The sequence below is a fragment of the Phoca vitulina genome, unplaced genomic scaffold (assembly GCF_004348235.1).
Source record: "Phoca vitulina isolate PV1807 unplaced genomic scaffold, GSC_HSeal_1.0 scaffold55, whole genome shotgun sequence".
NCBI lineage: Eukaryota > Metazoa > Chordata > Mammalia > Carnivora > Phocidae > Phoca > Phoca vitulina.
This window is the reverse complement of record NW_022589758.1, coordinates 4,591,223-4,609,427: the sequence shown is the minus strand read 5'-3', so window position 1 is coordinate 4,609,427 and position 18,205 is coordinate 4,591,223. Positions and strand designations below refer to the sequence as shown.

Here is an 18,205-nt window from a genome sequence, read left to right as displayed (position 1 = left end):
TTATTGGGCTGTTTGCCTTTTAAAAATTGAGTTGTAAGAGTTCTTTATATATTCTGGATGCAGATCTTTTATCAGATACATATTTTGCAAGTATTTTCTCCTATTCCGTGGCTTGTCCTTTTCTTAACAGTATCATTTGAAGAGCAGTTGTTAGTTTTGATAAAGTCCAGTGTATCAGTTTTTTCTCTGATGTGTTGTGCTTCTTTGTGTCATATTTAAGAAGTCATAGCTTAATTTAGAGTCACAAGGTCTCTGTGTTTTCTTCTAGAAATTTTACAGTTGCAGGCTTTACATTAAATTTATGATCTTTTTTTGAGGTAATTTTTGTGTATTAACTTCTGAGATAAGTGTTGTTTTTCTTTTTTTTTTGGTACATGGAGATGTTCTAGTACTATTTGTTGGAAAAAGAAAAAAACCCAAAACTATCCTTTCTCCATTAAATTACCTTGGCCCTTGTGTTGAAAATCTATTCACGGGGTGCCTGGGTGGCTCAGTTGTTGGGCGGCTGCCTTCGGCTCAGGTCATGATCCCAGGGTCCTGGGATCAAGCCCATGTCTGGCTCCTTGCTCAGCGGAGAGCCTGCTTCTCCCTCTCCCTCTGCCTGCTGCTCTGCCTACTTGTGCTCTCTCTCTGTCTCTCTGTCAAATAAATTAAAAAAAAAAAAAGAAAATCTATTCATCATATATATATATATGTGTATCTTTTGGGACTCTATTCTGTTCCATTGGTCAGTATGTCAATCCTTATGCCAATACCACTCTATCTTCATTAAATATTGCCTTTGGATAAATTATTAAATCCAGTTTATTAATATTTTCTTTTATGGCTTGTGCAATTTTATGCCTATTTAAGAAATCTTCCAACTTGTGTGCATGGTACATGGATTTACTTATTTAGGTCTTCAAAGATTTACTTTTAATCATCTCTATACATATATCTTCACCTCCTAGGATTATAAGATTACTTACTCAACTAATGGGAGCAAATGATAACAGTTGAGATCAAGAGTTCAGTTATAGTTCAGAGATTTGAAAGAAGGGCATAGGAACCTGGGTATACCCTTTATGTGTGACCCATCCCTCAGTTTTTCAACTGAGCCCCTTTTGTAGAGTAGAGGAACTTATTTTAATGTAATTCACAACTTTTTGCTCTCTGATTAGAGTTGGTAAGTGCCTTCACTCCCTACCTGGATTACAGCTCATCTCCCTTTACTTTCTGCTTGGATTCAGCACCCTTTATATATTTCAAATACTGTCTTTTTCTTTTCTTTTTAAATTTATTTTTTTAAGATTTTATTTATTTGAGATAGAGAGAGAGAGCATGAGTGGGGTGGGGGGCAAACGGAGAGGGAGAAGCAGGCTTCCCACTGAGCAGGGAGCCCAATGCAGGGCTCAATCCCAGGACCCTGGGACCATGACCTGAGCTGAAGGCAGAGGCTTAACTGACTGAGCCACCCAGGCACCCTCACTTTGTCTTTTTCTTTAGCCACTCGGCTATGGTCTTTAATTGAAAACATCCTCACTCACAGTGGTATTGAATATTTAATTCATTTGATTATTCCAATCTGACTTTCAGGGCTGATGTCTCAGAAGGGGAGGTAGTGCTTTGTGAATCATCTCTGTATGGGTGGCTTCTGAAGGCATGGGCCCTGAGAGACTGTAGAGGGAAATAAGAGCCCAGAAGGAACCTGAGCAAGTCTAGCATTTCATAATCAAGTAGAGGAGGCAGGAGCCTCTTCAGTGTCCACTCATTTTGTATCTTCAGTCTGAAATTCCTCTCTTTGTCTTCTCTGCTCATTGAAATACTCATCTTTAAAGGACCAGTTCAAGTGCCACTTCTTTTGAAAAGGCTTCTTTTATATTCCCAGTTAATTGTGTTTTTGTCTTTGCACAGAGCACCACTTTTACCTCTCTTAATAGAGCTTGTATTTTATTCTTTGTTCGATAATTAGTTGTTAATAAGTCTCTTTCACTAGATTTCTAAGGTCTTTTGTAGTAGATTGTGTATCTTCTGTCTACACAGCACCAAGCATATAGGAATTCTGTAAATATTTGTTAAATACATGACTATATCACACCTGGAAACAGATGGTGGTGATATAGAAAGGAACAAGAAAAGCTTTAAGAAGGAGGTGGGATTTATGTTTGGTCTTAAAGGATGCCTAGGATTTCAAGAAGCAGCAGAAGAAAGGGTATCCCATGCAGATGGAACAACATGATGAGTTTTGAACTAGGCCACAGTATAGCTGTAGGCGGTAGATGTCAGGTGGCTTTGAAATTGTGAGGGACCTTAACTAGGCCCAGCAGAAGATTTTTTGTTCAATTCAGTAGTCAGTGAAATCACTGAAGCAGGTAGCTGATTTGGCAAGAAAGCAGCTTAGTCCGTATCTGACAGGTATTGGGTAGGTTGTGGTGGGGAAAGACTCTTGTGGCAAAATGAGTTAGGCGACTATGGTATTAGACCAGGCAGGAGCTAATGAGTGTATAAACCAGTTAGTGCCAGGGGAAAGAGAAATGAGAGAGTGCATGTTGGCTACTGATTGAATGTGTGAGTGAAAGAAGAGAACTTCACACATTCAGTCATACCTGGAGTTTTAAATCCCAAGTACCTGGAAGAGTAGTGTGTCGGTAGGAGAAACAAAAATGTCAGTGTCAGAAGGAGCAGATTTTGAGGAGATGATGCTTGAGTTTAAGTCTGTTGAGTCAGAGATGCAGAAGGCGTTCTGGGTGGCTTAATGAATGTGTTCTCCATGGGCTTCTTTAAATAACAAATTATCTTCTGTTATACACATTATCATGTTCTGACCACAGGCACACAGAGTAATGAGAGATGGATATCCAATTGCCATATTAAATATTTCTGTGTACATACCTCTTCTATAGCACTCATATTGTGTTTTTTATTCATAGCTCCTGGATGGAGCTGTTGGAGGGCAAGGGCAGTGTATTATTTATCTTTGTTGTAGATTGCCTGGCATATTGAGGACATGCAGGAAAAGTTTGAATTAATGAATGAATTAATGGCTCACAATACACAGATCTTTGAACAAGTAATTGTCTTGTTAGAAGACTTGACTCTTGCAGTTCTTACAAGTTTTACTAACACAGTCATGATTCTTCCATCTCTCCATAATATGGGCTCAAGTGGGTTTTGGGATAGGCCTCAGATTGAATCCCAACTCTACCAATTTACCATCTGCTCCTTTTAATTCATTTAACCATAAAATTCACCCTTTTAAAGTGTTATAATTCAGTTGTTTTTAGTGTATTCACAAGGTTGTATAACTATCACCACTATTTAATTCCAGAATATTTTCATCACCCCAAAAAAGAGACCCCTTACCCATACCCATTAGTAGTCGCTCCCCTAGTCCCTCTTTCCCCAGCCCCTGCCAACTACTAATCTACTGAACTTATTTTTAGTAAAGGGAAATAAATTAAAATGATCTAAATCTATAACTGATTTCTAATAATAATGCCCTTCAGAAATATGCTAAAAGGAGGCATTAATTGATCTTTCTCCTTGTAGGAAAGAGTACCAGAAAAGAATACCATGGGGCAAACAGTGAACGAAGGTAAGATTTAATTCCTAAATGTGATGATATTTTTAGTTATTCATTTGGGATGAGTACCTTCTAGTAGACTGAACTTTTGAAAAAAAGTCCTTTTAGAAATAAAGTCATAGGAGATGTTAGGTGCTTAGAATTGGAATTTCAGAACTGAATAGCTATTAAAGATAATTATGTTTTTCCTCACTAGTTTTTTTTTTAAAGATTTTATTTATTCATTTGACAGAGAGAGACAGAGAGAAAGAGAGAGAACAGCAGGAGGAACAGCAGAGGGAGAGGGAGAAGCAGGCCCCCCACTGAGCAGGGAGCCCGATGATGTGGGTCTCCATCCCAGGACCCTGGGATCATGACCTGAGCCAAAGGCAGATGCTTAACCGACTGAGCCACCCAGGCGCCCCTTCTTCCAAGTTTTATAAGTGAGAAAACTGACAGGGAGTTTAAGTGAACAGGTCATACAACAGTCTGTGACAAAGTTAAAATCAGAATCCAAATCTTCTAACTCTAATATGATTGGTTAAAAAATGCTTCATCCTGGCGTGCCTGGGTGGCTTAGTCGGCTAAGCGACTGACTCTTGATTTTGGCTCAGGTCATGATCTCAGGGTCATGAGATCAAGCTCCATGTTGGGTTCCGTGCTGGGCATGGAACCTGCTTAAGATTCTCTCTCTTCCTTTGCGCACCCCCATAAACAAACAAACAAACAAACAAATAAATAAGCTTCATCTTGTCTTGCTTTAGTGAGAAGTCTGCTCACCTTGCCTTGAATATGCCACACTCATTTGCACTCTCTCTTTTGAGTTGTATAGTTGACCTTTGAACAACATGGGTTTGAATTGCATGGGTCCACTTATATGTGGATTTTTTTCTTATAAATATATTGGGAAATTTTTTGGAGATTTGTGACAATTTGAAAAAACTCTCAAGTGAACCATTTCTGGATTATTAGTACTTAAGATTTTGGGGAGTCAAAAGTTATTTGTGGATTTTTGACTGAAGGTGATGGGTACCCCTAACTTCCATGTTACTCAAGGATCAACTGTATTTTCTTTTCTATAATACATCCTGCACACCTTTGCCATCCTAAATCATGTTCTTCCTTCAAGATCCAGTTCAAGTCCTATGTCTCTTAGGAGCTTTTCTGTGGCTGACTGCTGAATGTTGTCCTCTGCTATTCCCACTTTTGTCAGGTGTTTAGTGTAGTCTCTGTAACTAGATTCTCCGCTTCTCTAGAGCAGGAGCCATGCCTTTACAGTTTTACTTTCTTTCCTATTAGAAAATCTTACTGTAGAACTATTTAGTAAATAGGTGTGTACTTTCTTTGTACTAGTCAAATCATTTAAATAGAAAGCAATTTATATATCCATCTCAAATGTTCACACATCTTGAAGAGGCACTGAGTCATAACCAGAAAGTAGATCTGTTACCTTAAATTGTTACCTTAAAATGATACCTGGTATCATTCATAGATCCTTCTTCGAGAAGCTTGTCGTTTGACAATTTGGGTATCAATAAGAGTAAAACAGTGCTAGATTGGCAACACATTAAGTATGGTTAAATTCATGAGTTCATAATGACACAGCAGAACAAAACTTACTGGTTATCTGGAGAATGCTTGGGATCCAGCTCATTATTTTGAAAATTAGAAAGTAAAGGAAAAGAATGAAGTGTTGCTTGTGACTTTCCTATGTGATTTGTACCTCAGGTAATTGAATGATTGAAGAGGGGAGGTTTCTTTCTATACAAGTTTTCTGGCTAATAAAGACAGGATGATAAAATTAGAATACCTCCATTTTGTAACCACTAATGGACTAATGGATCTAAGCAATAGCCATCTGTGGCTGTTCGTATCACAAAAAGAGAAAGAACTAGATATTAGGAGCCTCTTGTGAGAAGTACACAACACCACCTGTGAAGTCACCTTCTTCTCTCCTCCCCTCAAAAAAGCCAAACCTGAATCTGATTAAGCTCAACACACTAATATCTTTTATTTATTTATTTATTTAAGATTTTATTTATTTGTCAGAGAGAGAGAGAGCACAAGCAGGGGGAGTGGCAGGCAGAGGGAGAGGGAGAAGCAGGCTCCCTGCTGAGCAAGAAGCTTGATGTGGGCTTGATCCCAGGAGCCTGGGATCATGACTTGAGCCGAAGGCAGATGCTTAACTGACTGAGTCACCCAGGTGCCCCACTAATAGCTTATATTTAGAGAAAAGATAAGGACCAGGACCCAGCAGCATAGGAGCTAGTCAGCACAATCCAGACTGTAAAACTAAACTGGTATCATGAGCAAAAAAAAAATCCAGAGGAAGGGGGGAAAAAAAAGAGGAGGAGGAGGAGCCTATAAGTATCAAAAGAGACTTAAGACACTTATTATCCATTGCTATATATGGACTTTATTTGGGTCCTGATTCACACAGTTAAAATAAGACGTTTGGGGAAATATGAACACTGACTGCTTATTTGATGTTATTAAGGAATTATGGTTAATTTTTTTCAGCATAATAACAGTATTATGATTAATTTTAAAAAATGAGTCCTTTAAGATGTGTGTGTATATATATGTGTGTGTATATATATATATATATATATATATATATATGGACAAAATAATGTCTTAGATTTGTAAAGTCACAAGGTCTAGTGCTATTGGAGCTCCTCAGCTTGGCACAGAGAAAAATCTCTGCCTATTACATTGTCTATTGAATTACATGTATTCCAATTTCCCTCTTACGTTTTAAACTCTTAAAAGCATGCGGTTTATTTCTAGGGTACGTTAATTCTTTTTTTTTTTTAATTTTATAGAGGGGGAGAGAAGGGGATAAGCTCCCTTTTGGAGCTTACATTTGAGTGGAATGAGACATACAATAGACAAAATAAATGGGCAAATTGTAAGATACGCAGTATGTTAGAAAGTGAAATCCTATGCAGAAAATAAGGATATTAATTATAAAATTAAAACTGGGTCCTATTAGAAAATAGTTTTAGTTTGTAGGTTTTCTTTTTTTTTTTAAGATTAATTTATTTATTTTAGAGAGAAAAAGAGAGCGAGCGTGAGTGGGGTGAGGGACAGAGGGAGAGAATCTCAAGCAGACTCCTGCTGAGCACGGAGCCTGATGCAGGGCTCTACTCCATGACCCATGAGATCATGACCTGAGCCAAACCGAGAGTCAGACAGTCACCCGACTGAGTCACCCAGGCACCCTAGTTTATAGGTTTTCTAAGAGCTCTTTTAGACTTTTGCTATGGCCTTCCAGTGTTGCTCACTATTTTCTTTCATTTTTTAGATTCAATGGATGCCAAGAAGGAGAATCAAGAGAAAGCTCCTCACTCAGGTACATCTTCTGTGCAAAATGGTAGGTTTTAAAGTAGTTCAGTACAATATATTTTTCTCTTCACTCAGTGTTGGTATGAACTCTTACTGCTTTTGGTATAGTCTATGTATAGTAAACTCCTGTAAATGTAAAACCTTAGCAATAGGAAAGGTAAAAGATTTTATTTTGAAAATTTTACTTTGGTTTTATTTTAGAGATAAATTGGTATGGGATTAAAGTAGAAAAAATCATGCATTTCAATGCAGTTTTTGCCAAATTGAAGATACTTAGTTCATAATTACCATTTATTACCAATTAAAAACGATAATTTGATTAATAAAAACTCTTCTAATATTAGAGTCAATGTGGAAATCCATTTTTTGATGGTCAAAAGATAGTTCATTGGATGAAAGCTTAGGCATTGGGAGGTCTGACAGACCTGTTCTAGAATCCTGACCTCATTCTTTACCGGCTTTTTGACCTTGGGCAAATTACTCAATGTTCTTAGTCTCTTTTTTCTTCTCGGTAGCACAAGGATGATACTACTTACTTCATGGGACTATTGGAATTAAATAAAGCAAATGAATGTAAAGCATCTAATATAATGCCTAGGCATACAGTAAATGTTCAGTAAATGTTTATTAACCATGAGTTATTAATTCATGTTTTAAGTTCCTTATTGTGGACAGCAAGTGTATAGCACTGCATCAGGGACTCAGGAGATAGGATCTGTACCTGCTTTTAAGGAAAACAAAAAAGTTAGTCATATGCACACAAAAAGCTGAATAAAAAAATAACTATAACAAACTTACTGTGTTTATCAGAGTTTTCCAGGCAAACCTTTTGCCCCTTGTTTTTCTGTTGTACCTGTCCTGCCAGCCCCACTCTTGGGGTAGTTCACCTATGACTTTCTGTTCCTACAGGAAGATTGCCTATAGCGGTAATCCGCATGGAATCATTCTTCTTCCTCACTGTGGCTCAGCCTCCAGTGCTTCCTTAGCTCCCTTTTCCATTGGCCTTATTTTGTTCTTCAGCAATTCCCTCCAACCCCCAAAACCCTCCAAGGAAAGGGAGGCCATTAGGTTAAAATGTTCTTCCTCATCCCTACAAATTCGTCTCTGTTTTATTTTTTTAATATAACCATTTTATTGAGATATAATTCACATACCATAGAATTCACCCATTTAAAGTATACAATTCATTGGTTCTTGGTATATTCACAGACTTGTGCAGCTATCACCACAATCAGTTTTAGAACATTTTCATCATCCTAAAAAGAAATCCTGTATCCAGTTAGTAGTCACTCCCTGTTTTTCCCCAATGCCTCTTCCTTCCCTCAGCTCTAGGCAACCACTTATCTACTTTCTGTCTTTATAGATTTGCTATTCTGGACATTTCATAAAAAGAAATTAAAAAAATATATTCTTAAAGATTGAAACTAGTAACTTTTCAAAATTCTCAAACTTGATGGAAAAAATGAGATTACTTAATCAAATTTACAGACATCTGCAGATATTTCTCAGGGCCCTGACCCTAACATCTCATCTTAGAAATCAGTGACCATTAGAAGGTGAGCTCCAAGAGAGCCAGGACTTTTGTCTGTTCTATTAACTGCTGTGTCCACAGTACCTAGGACAGTGCCTGGCACATACTGGCAACCTTTTATGGAAAACCAGTGATGAATAAGACAAACATGATGCCTGCCCTCTTTGAGCTTAGGGGGCAAGATTGACATTAAACAAATCCCCAGTTATAGTTGTGATAATTGCTGTGAAGTAGTAGGTGCTGATCATTCAGCTGAGAAGCTTCCAACTCTAGATATTTTGCCCATCTTCTTTACAGAGCCTCTGAACCCAAGCCTAGCACTGCTGGGAGACATTAGGATTCTGATTTACTCTGGAGAAAACCAAGGTGGCTCATATAGATTATGTTCAGTTTGTCAAAAGGTGTTTGGGCTAATGTATGGATTAGAATAGAGTACAAGGCAAACAGGAAGGACCACGGACATGTGCAAATCACAATCAGATCACATGGTTATATGTGTACAACTGTCTCATGAACAAACCTGTCAGTTGCCAGGCCTCTTTTCTGAGGGAGAATAACATTCCCCTGCTCCAGTTTGTCCATGAGGATAAGATGCATAGGCAGACTGGGTCCTCAGGTTTGGATAAGACTTTCTGACTATTTTGGCTCCTGCTCAGGAATTCCAGCTGTGGTATTATTGAAGATACGTCAAATCTAAATTTAAGCAAATCTAAATCTAAGTAAAGCCTGTTGCTATGTGTGTTTCCCTATGTTATTGGTAGGGTCTCAGCACGTGGGCAGCCAAACTGAACAGCTTTGGGGGCTGAAAGTATTGCCTTAAGAATAAAGAAAAAAAGTTAAGGCTCCAAGGGTTAAATGCTACATGGGGTCATTAGCTAGCAATGTGATAGAAAATGATCATATTGCAGAATACTGGTATAAAGGATTTGCTAGCTCAAATTATAGCCCATTCAGACACAAATGGTGATAAAATATTTAAAAAATAGTGTTAAATGAATTTTTTTCTAGTGTTATTGAAAAATTTTACAAATGTAGCTGGTTTATTTGAGGTATTATTATGAAATGATTTTAGTTTCCCTGTCATTATCTTCAACTTACGCTTCTTTCTTCCTGGGATGTTGGCTCCTTAATGATGCCATAGTCAGATTTTCCCCTCCACTCGTGTTTCGTTCTTCTTTTTATTTTTTTTAAGATTTGTTTATTTGAGAGAGAGAGAAAGAGACATGACCGGGGGGGGGGGTAGAGGGAGAGGGAGAGAGAGAGAATCCTTCAGCAGACTCCCCACTAAGTGTGGAGCCCGATGTGGGGCTTGATCCCACAACTCCGATCATGACCTGAACTGAAATCCAGAGTCAGATGCTTAACTGACTGAGCCATCCACGCACCCCTGGTTTAAAAAAATATTTATACATTTTATTTGAGAGACAGAGCAAGCTGGGGTAGGGGCAGAGGGAGAGGGAGAGAATCCCAAACAGACTCCATGCTGAGCATGGAGTCCAACACAGGGCTTGATCCCATGACCCTGAGCGAAAACCAGGAGTCAGATGCTTAACCAACTGAGCCGCCCAGGTGCCCCTGTTTTCTTCTTTTTTTAATGCTCTCCAAGGTCATATGATGGTAGAGCTTCAGTTAGAACCTTGGGTTTCCTGATTGTCAGGTTAGTCTTAGGAGGTCACTGAAATATCCTGGTCAGTTAATTTTGGAACCATGGATCTCCATTTTCACTTTTATTTATTTATTTTTAAAGATTTTATTTATTTATTTGAGAGATAGTGAGAGCTAGAGAGAGAGAGAGAGAGAGAGAGAGCACATACAGAGGGAGAGGGAGAGAGAGAGAAGCAGACTCCCTGCTGAGCAGGGAGGTTGATGTGGGGCTCTATCCCAGGACCCTGAGATCATGTCCTGAGCTGAAGGCAGATGCTTAACCAAATGAGCCACCCAGGCGCGGCCCCCCAAAATATATATCTAAAAATTTTTAAAGTAAGCTCCATGCCCACTGTGGGGCTTGAACTCACGACCCTGAGATCAAGAGTCCCACACTCTATGGACTGAGCCAGCCAGGCGCCCCTCGGTTTTCACTTTTTTTTTTTTTTTTAAGATTTTATTTATTTATTTGACAGAGATAGAGAGGGAGAGAGCATGAGCCAGGGGGAGAGGCAGAGGGAGAGGGAGAAGCAGATTCCTCACTGATCAGGGAGCCTAATGTGGGGCTTGATCCAAGAACCCTGAGATCATGACCTGAGCTGAAGGCAGACGTTTAACCGACTAAGCCACCCAGGCACCCCAGTTTTAACTTTTTTTTTTTTAAAGATTTTACTTATTTATTTGACAGAGAGAGACACAGTGAGAGAGGGAACACAAGCAGGGGGAGTGGGAGAGGGAGAGGCAGGCTTCCCACAGATCAGGGAGCCCGATGCGGGGCTCGATCACAGGACCCTGGGATCATGACCTGAGCCCAAGGCAGACACTTAACGACTGAGCCACCCAGGTGCCCCCCAGTTTTCACTTTTGACAAAGCTATCCAGTATTAATAAATTGAGGCACAAGTATGACTTTTAGTTTTAGAATAATAATGCATGCTTTTTATTGAGTGACATATGTATGCTTCAACACTTAATTCTCAAAATACCTTGTACCGTATGTATTACTTTTCCTCATTTTGTAGGAACTGAGGCTGAGAAACTGAAATGACTTGCTTAGGTCACATAGCTTGTAAGAAGCAGAGCCAGACTGGAAGAAGGCAGGTTCGACCTCAGATCACATATTCTTGACATTCTGCTGCATGCCATTAAGCACTGTGGTAGTGCTAGCTTCATATCTACAAACAGAATTAAACCCAGTATTTTTTTTAAATGGAATAATCTCTTAGATTTATCGTTAAAAAAAGCAGGGTGCACAGTGTTATGTATGACATGCTTAATGCCATATGTAATATGTGTACATACACATATAAATGCATAAACACATAACAGTGGTATGCTGAAGCTGGCTCACACCAGCTTGGGAGAGCCACTTGTGCACATCTCTTCCCAGCTTTGTAGTTGGCGACTTCACCCTGTCACCTTGTGATCAGCCATGGTGGTAGTATTTATACCATAGAAATCTGCAAACACTACCAGTCAGGCTTTTTATTTGTATATTCTGGAAAGCTGATTGTTAATCATTTAACAGCACTCCATTTGTGTGTATGTGTATGTGTGTATAAGTATTCTATCCTTGGAAGGATGTATAAGAGGCTGGTAATTCGGATTCCCCCAGGAAGGGAATCTGTCAAACCCAGTAAGTGTGAGGAAATTAAACAAGAGCATAGGTGGTTGATGAGAATTAAACTTTGTATGAATTATGGGGCGCCTGGGTGGCTCAGTTGGTTAAGCGTCTGACTCTTGATTTCGGCTCAGGTCATGATCTTGGGGTCTTGGGATCGAGCCCCACATGGGCTCCCCACTCAGCCGGGAGTCTGCTTCTCTCTCTCCTCTGCCTCTCCTTGCACACACGCCCGCACATGCTCATGCTCTCTCTCTCTCTCTCTGTCTAAAATAAATAAATAAATCTTTAAAAAAAACAAAAAAGCTTTGTATGAATTAATAGTACCTTTGATACTGCTATCAAGTCATTTTCTCAGTGTCTTGGCAGTCTGACTGGAACACTGAATTGAAGGGTGCAAGCCAGGCAAAGTACCTTCAATACCTTTATGACCTTCAATACCATTGTAATATATCATGAAGACTGAGTGAGAGAAGGGACAGTAAGCATTTGTAGAAAATATAGATCATTAAAATAATTCATATCATGACTGTACTGATGACTGGTTTACTGCTTTGTTCTGCCACCATATTCTTGATACCATGTATGGAGATCTAATAGTCAATTGAGAAACAACTCTGGTTCTCAGATTTTTTTCTTTCCATAAAGCATTGCAGAGGTAAGATTCTGTTAGACCACATACCTAAACACCTTTAGTTCTCCATGAAAAAAAGAAGTGGCTTCACATTAATGGGATGAAAGGGTCTTGAGTATACACATGTCTTTTTTTTTTTTTTTAAGATTTTATTTATTTATTTGACAGAGAGAGACACAACGAGAGAGGGAACACAAGCAGGGGAAGCGGGAGAGGGAGAAGAAGGCCTCCCACTGAGCAGGGAGCCCGATGCGGGGCTCAATCCCAGGACCCTGGGATCATGACCTGAGCTGAAGGCAGACGCTTAATGACTGAGCCACCCAGGCACCCCGAGTATACACATGTCTTGAATAAATTTATATTAGAGACAGATGAGTAGAATTTGCTATTACTCTATAAAAAAAATCCTTTAGTTGTTCTTAGAGTCTACGTTTTTAGAATCATTGTGCTAATTCCTCATTACATGGAGAAGATCTGGAGTGTAATTATATCAGAGCCATTATTATCAGAAAGTTGTCTTTTTATTTCTATGCTGGTAATCAAATGCAGATCAGGAAATTTGAATCTGCTCTTTAGGAAGTCCTTTTTAAACGAGATATGGGGGCGCCTGGGTGGCTCAGTTGGTTAAGCGACTGCCTTCAGCTCAGGTCATGATCCTGGAGTCCCAGGATCGAGTCCCACATCGGGCTCCCTGCTCAGCGGGGGGGTCTGCTTCTCCCTCTGACCCTCTTCCCTCTCGTGCTCTCTGTCTCTCATTCTCTCTCTCTCAAATAAATAAATAAAAAATCTTAAAAAAAAAAATAAATAAACGAGATATGGAACTAAAGTCCCATTTTACTCCTGAAAGTTAGTATACATATATATACTGAAAAACCCCCTATTTTGTGTATATATATATTTTTTTCAGATGATTTCCACTGGGAAAATTACTTGAAAGAGACTGGATCTTTGAGTGCCCCTTCAGAATGTTTCAGACAGGTATGCCAAAATTGTATAGATATTGTATATATTAATGTGAACTGTTAATTTGTTGAGGGATGTCTGTGTGATTGTTAGGTTCTAGCAGTGTGAGGAGATAATGGGATTGTGGTAATGCCACTTAAGGGCCAGATGGTTTATTTGCATTCATTCATTAAGAATTTACTCTGTGTCAGGTATACTAAGCCCTTATGATTGTCCATCTGGAGGGAAAGACAGACATGTAAATAATTAATTATGAGAAGTATGATAACCCTATACTGGGAGTGCTCACAGGAGAGGTGATATCTGAGATGGTTGGAATGAGGGGAAGGATATTCCAGGCAGAGAGAACATCCAAAGCAAAGGCACATGGATGTACAAAGAACCTGAGTATTGAGGGATAGCATGGAGTGGCTGGAGGACAAAGTGGGTAGAGGTGATAGTGTGGGAATAAGGTTAAAGGTGTGGGGGCTCTTAAACTGTATTGAGGACTTGGACTTAGGCAGTGGTGAGCTGCCAGTTGGTTTATTTCAAGGGGAATGGCCTAATCAGATTCTTATTTTAGAAGGCCACTAAGGGTACATTTTATAGGCTGTATTTGGGTTGCCTGGAAGTGGACAAAGGAATAAGACCAGCAATAGGCAGTGTTTTTATGCTGCATGTCAAGCCAAGGAAAGGGTTTGGAGAAGATCTTTTCCTTGACCCTTAGAGTTCTTTTGCTCACCATCTGCTATGACTGTTACTTAAAACATTTCACAGGTATTCTGGTAACATAATTGACCGTTTGTTTTTCTTACAGTTGATGCATTTTAACAAAACTTTATTTGTGTGTGTGTGTGTGTGTGTGTGTGTATGTGTGTGTGCACATACACACACATATGTAACATATACAGTCCAAGGTTCCACCAGCTAATGACTTCAAAGTTGGTATGAAATTGGAAGCCCATGACCCTCGCAATATGACTTCAATCTGTATAGCCACGGTTGTTGGAATTACTGGTGCCAGGCTACGTTTAAGACTGGATGGTAGTGACAACAGAAATGATTTTTGGAGACTTGTCGATTCTCCAGACATACAGCCTATTGGGACATGTGAAAAGGAAGGGGACTTACTTCAGCCTCCACTGGGTAAGGATAAACAAATTTTAAAGTAACATATTCTTATTAATGTAATATTTAGTAGAAAAAGTTTCAAGTGGCCTTTTATTTATTTAAAGATTTTATTTTACTTTTTTAAAGGTTTTATTTTTTATTTGAGAGAGAGAGCGTGTGTGAGCAGGGGGAGGGGCAGAGGGGGAGGGAGCTCTGCACGGAGCATCAAGCCCCATGTGGGCCTTGATCTCGTGACCCAAGATCAGGACTGAGCCGAAATCAAGAGTCAGCTGCCTAACCAACTGAGCCACCCAGGCGCCCCAGATTTGATTTTTAAGTAATCTTTACACCCAATGTGGGGCTCGAACTCACAACCCCAGGATCAAGTCGCTTGCTCTACTGACCAAGCCAGCCGTATGCCCCTGAAGTAGCCTTTTAGAAATCTCTCACAGGCATTTTTGCAAATAGATGGTTATTGTGGAGAATGTATGAGAGATCAACTCAGTACCATATGTTACAGAGTTTCATGTCAGTACACATGTGGCATATGTGTGCTGAAGGTTCTCCACTCCAGGGCAAGACATATGCTGTCTTCAAACTTGAAATGTCAGAAGCAGCTCTACTAGGTCACACATGCAGATTCAGAAACCCTTCTGGGGGAGAAGTTTGTAGCATTTCTTACTGAGTCACTTCCTCCCTCATTATTGTCTGTTGAGCCATTCAGCATTTTTGGCATGGTGGGGAGCCCAGGTGAAGGGTATGATTCCACATCCAGACCCCAGTTTCAAACTTGGAAGTTTCATTATAACTATAATGAGAAGAAATCATAGTGAGGGGGTAGGGGTCAGTACCTTTAGATCTTTGAAAAGGAGATTGATGGAACTTTATGAGCAAAGGTTTTTAAGTACAAAACTCTGAATTTTGACCAAGTTTTTGAAAGCTAAAAAGTATGTGACTCCAGTTTTGGGCAAAATTGTTCTCTCTTAATATTTATTTATTTTTAAAAGATTTATTTATTTATTTTAAAGAGAGAAAGAGCGTGTGTGCACAAGGCAGGGAGGGGGAGAGGGAGAGGGAGAGAGAAACTTTATAGACTCAGCATTCAGTGCAGAGCCCGACACAGGACGCAATCCCACGACCCCAAGACCACAACCCGGGAGGAAACCAAAAATCCAACTGTGCCACCCAGGCATCCCTGTTCTCTCTCTCTCTCTCTTTTTAAAAGATTTTATTTATTTATTTGCCAGAGGGAGAGAGAGAGGGAGAGTACAAGCAGGGGGAGTGGCAGGCAGAGGGAGAAGCAGACTCCCCGCTGAGCAGAGAGCCCGATGGTGGGACTCGATCCCAGGACCCTGGGATCATGACCTGAGCCGAAGGCAGACGCTTAACCATCTGAGCCACCCAGGCGCCCCATCCCTGTTCTCTCTTAATATTCAGATGTACTCCAGGGGTGCCTGGGTGGCACAGTTGGTTAAGCATACAACTGCTGGTTTCAGCTCAGGTCGTGATCTGAGGGTCACGAGATCGAGCCCTACGTTGGGCTCTGTTCTCAGCGCAGAGTCTGCTTGAGACTTTTTCTCCCTTTTCCTTTGCTCCTCCCTCCTGTGCTCATGTGCACTCCCCCCCCCCAAAATAAATAAATCTTTAAAAAAAACAAAACCCCTGGGGGCACCTGGGTGGCTCAGTCAGTTAAGCATCTGCCTTTGACTCAGGTCATGATGTGGGCGGGGGTGGGGTGGGTGGGTGGGGTGGGTGTGGTCCTGGGATTGAGCCCTGCATTAGGCTCCCTGCCCTTCTCCCTCTGCCTGTTCCTCCCTCTCCCTGCTTTTCCCTCTCCCTCAGCTTACTGCTCCCCCTGCTTGTGCTCTCTCTCTCTCTTCTTCAAATAAATAAATAAAATCTTAAAAAAAAAAAGCCTGGCCCCCCAAAATATTTTTAGATGTACTCTGTTATTCTGTAGAAAATAAGTGATTTCCTTTATTACTTCTACAGTCTTTTTTTTTTTTAAGATTTTATTTATTTGAGAGAGAGCATGAGGGCGGGGTAAGGGGCAGAGGGAGAAGCAGACTCTCCACTGAGCAGGGAGCCCAATGCGATGCGGGGCTTGATCCTGGGACTCCGGGATCAGGATCATGACCTGAGCTGAAGGCAGATGCTTAGCCAACTGAGCCACCCAGGCGTCCCTATTACTTCTATAGTCTTGAGTGAATGGTAGATATTAGTTTTTGTTTCTTCTTTACAATGCTGAAAATGAAAATTCTCTAGTGTAAAGCACAATGAGAGAATGGATTTCTTTTTGTTTCCTACTATAGTTAAAAATTTCCTCAGAACCCAAAATTTAAGATATTAATAATTACCACTCTTTTAGCAATATATTTTTATACTTTTCTTGCTCTAATTGTTAATTATTCCTAATTTGGTTTAAAATATTAAAAAATAACTAATTAGAGATGTGTTATTCCAAGAAGGTGGTTTAGGGTGTGTGTCTTTTCTGCCTTTTGCCTTCTTTTCTTTCTTCATATCATTTATGTTTTAAATATCTCTTATATCCTACAGAATTCTATAAGAGACAGAAGTGTAAACCTGAGGCATAGTGCTTCCCTGTTTGGATTTGATTTGTTTACAAATGATAATATGTTTTTGGAATTTTGTTTAAAGGAAGCATAACTGTCGTGATTGCCAACATTTCAAACACATAGCCAGATTTATGATCATTCTTTTTTCAAATGACTTTTAGAATTTTTTAATTAAAAATATGAAATACATAGCAGTACATGCTGATGAATATATATTTTGATAGTACATATTAAAAATAGACAATTTTTGCCAATTTGCTCATTAGGTGCTTTGAATAGTTTAGTTTCCATTTTATAACACAACTTACTTGGTTTTCTTTTTTAAAAGGTTATTTAAACCTTAAAGGTTATTATTTAAAAGTTTTTTTAAAGTTTTAGCATGCAAACAGAAAAGTATAGTTTGTAAGTGTACAGCTTATAAATGAACACATCCATATAACCATCACCCAAATCAAGAAACAGAATATTATCAGCACCCCAGAAGCCCCACTCCTGCTGATCCTGTCATAAACCTCCCATTCCCAAAGGTACCACTGTCTAGACTTCCTAACATTGTAGATTAGTTTTATCTGTGTTTGAGTTTTTATATGCACTTTCATCTATTTTTGGCCTTTTAATCGATGTTTGACTTCAGGCAATTAAAGATTTTTTTTTTAAAATATTTTATTTATTTATTTGACAGAGAGAGAGAGAGCACAAGCAGGGGAAGCAGCAGGCAGAGGGAGAGGGAGAAGCAGGCTCCCCGCTGAACAGAGAGCCCAATGCAGGGCTCAATCCCAGGACCCTGGGATCATGACCTGAGCTGAAGGCAGCTGCTTAACCGACTGAGCCACCTAGGTGCTCCTAGGCAATTAAAGAAATAAGAAAAACGTCAAATTAAGATGATGATGATGATGATAGCAATGATGATGATTACATGATGTAATAGGATAAGATGGGGGTTAAGAGAAAGGCATAAGGACCAGAGAATTATTTTTATGCAATATTCTAACCACAGTGTAGCAAATCCATTTTGTGGATGATTATTTATTAGATATCACTAATAATACTGACTTATTATAAGGGAGTATATAATAAATCCCCTTCTTCCCCCAATTTTTCCCCCCTCAGATTAAGGGGATTTTGGTATAGGATTATTATAGGATGACTTTCTGTCTGAACTTTTTTGCATGGTTAATCCTACTGATGGACCTATTGCCAGTGATTGCCAGTGATTCGTGTGCCTCCCTATCTTAATGCATGTATCCATCAGGAATGCT

At 39.6% G+C, this 18,205-nt stretch overlaps 1 protein-coding gene across 3 annotated transcripts in view; it reads left to right on the top strand.

Moving 5' to 3' along the window:
* SCML2 (Scm polycomb group protein like 2) overlaps positions 1–18,205 on the top strand; it is a 94,580-nt gene that overhangs the window by 13,376 nt on the left and 62,999 nt on the right. For 2 of the 3 annotated variants that reach the window (XM_032389617.1, XM_032389619.1), the window contains exons 2-5: positions 3,529–3,574; positions 6,849–6,917; positions 13,226–13,296; positions 14,172–14,406. In XM_032389617.1, the coding sequence (XP_032245508.1) occupies positions 3,553–3,574; positions 6,849–6,917; positions 13,226–13,296; positions 14,172–14,406 (397 nt within the window). In that variant the 5' untranslated portion in view covers positions 3,529–3,552. The remainder of the gene's footprint in view (positions 1–3,528; positions 3,575–6,848; positions 6,918–13,225; positions 13,297–14,171; positions 14,407–18,205) is intronic. The other variant, XM_032389618.1, reaches the window with a different exon arrangement.